General features: G+C 57.9%; 1 protein-coding gene across 1 annotated transcript; it reads left to right on the plus strand.

Annotated features, from left to right (window-relative positions):
* Positions 1-3: 3 nt before the first annotated feature.
* LOC128277095 (uncharacterized) lies at positions 4-1685 on the plus strand (the record flags this gene model as incomplete). The annotated part of the gene is made up of 3 exons (XM_053015545.1): positions 4-282; positions 344-538; positions 612-1685. Coding segments are annotated over 3 exons (1548 nt in total), but the record flags the coding sequence as incomplete, so codon positions are not given.
* Positions 1686-1688: the final 3 nt, after the last annotated feature.

Consider the following 1688-nt stretch of genomic DNA (forward strand, 5'->3'; position numbering starts at 1 on the left):
CAGTATGCGCGCCAAGCGTACGAAGCCGTCGCCCAGCTCTACCACCGGGAGGCTCACTTTGTGGCGATCAACTGTTGGCAGCCAGGCGGCGAGTGTCGGCAGCGGTACACGAAGGTGCTCTCGTGGCCGGTGCTGATGGCGTACCAACCGAACGGGTTTGTGATCCAATACCACCAAGCGTGGACGGCCGGTGCCCTTTCGCGGTTCGTCCAATCGTTGGTGGCACCCCTGCAGCGGTTCGTTAATCCTGCCGACCTGATGGATCGAATGACCGGCAAGGATGTAAGTGCCACGCCGCACGATCGCACGATCATCTGATCTTACATTCGTCCATTTCTCGTAGGCTGTGATCGTCGCATTCCTTGAGGTGAGCAACGACAGCAAACTTTACCACCAGTACTATCAGGCGGCCGTCAAGTGGCTCGAGAAGGATCCGTTCCAGGAGGTTTCATTCGGGGTCGTGACGGGCGAGTCCTGCAAGCTGTTTGGCGTCGAAACGCAACCTTCCATTCGGCTGTACTTGTGGAATGAAACAATCGTAAGGATTCTCGGGTCTGCGACGGGTCGGTTTGTTTCGGTGATACCAATTCATTTTCCTTCTACGTCATCAGGAGTACGTCGGTAAGGAATCGTGGACACCGAGGGAGCTGAACGGTTGGCTCGTTAAACATCTGCAGGTCGTCTCGATGTGGATCGCACCGCCCGGGACGAAATCCAGCACGATCGCACCGTACTTCCGGCAGGGTCCGGTTCTGTTTCTCTTCAATCCGCGGCCACTGTATGCCGAGGGAGACAGTTCCGATGCGTACATGATGCTCCGGCAGCTCAGTATGCACTATTACAACTGTGCCGGTGATACATGGGTCCAGGAAATGGCCCGTGAATACATCGCCGAACAGCGTCTGGTCGCCCTCGAGCGGTACACTCACCGAAAGGTCCAATGTGGATCCATTCTGGGGCGACACCCGTCGCAGGATGACGACGAAGGAAGAGGGGCCGATGGTCGCCGTCGACGCCGTGGCGGGATCGATCGATCCACCGTGTCCGTTTCGTTTGTGAATGTGCTCAATTCGTCAAAGTTTGCCGATGGAAGAAAGCTTGCGGGCCACTCCGGAGGATCGGAACCCGATTCCGCGTACTGTGACATAGCCCCGGCACTGGCCGGAAGGTGCCAACCGACGGAAAGCTGCGGAGCCCGTTTCGGTCCCGAAAGGAAACCATCCCTGCGGTGGAGCGGTACAGGGCAGCAGCAGCAGGAAGAAGAAGATGGGTGTCCGGCAAGGGCACGCCCTACACCGGAGGCTTCCGAGGTGGTCACTTCAAGTGCAATCGACTCGACGCACGACTATCGGGGTCCGAAATTGCTCACCAAACAGTACCTCCGCCGGCAGTGTGAGTTGTTTCGGTTGGCGGAGGGAGATGGAACGCACTTGTTCTACACGGAGCCGGAAGGCGAATCGGACGCAATCTACGCTGCGGTCGGTGGATTGTCGTGCAAGCATAACAAAACCCTCACCTTCCTCAGTATGGACAGCTCGCTGTACCATTCGTTTAGCGAGCGGCTTGGGATCGACGTGCTGCAGGAACCGAACCGAACCGTGGCCTTCATCGTCGACGCCGAGAACGAATCGACGTACGCGCTACGGTCACCCATTAACCTGCGGACGTTGGCACGTTTCGTGCACGAT

The sequence above is a fragment of the Anopheles cruzii genome, unplaced genomic scaffold (assembly GCF_943734635.1).
Source record: "Anopheles cruzii unplaced genomic scaffold, idAnoCruzAS_RS32_06 scaffold03949_ctg1, whole genome shotgun sequence".
In the NCBI taxonomy this organism is placed as follows: domain Eukaryota; kingdom Metazoa; phylum Arthropoda; class Insecta; order Diptera; family Culicidae; genus Anopheles; species Anopheles cruzii.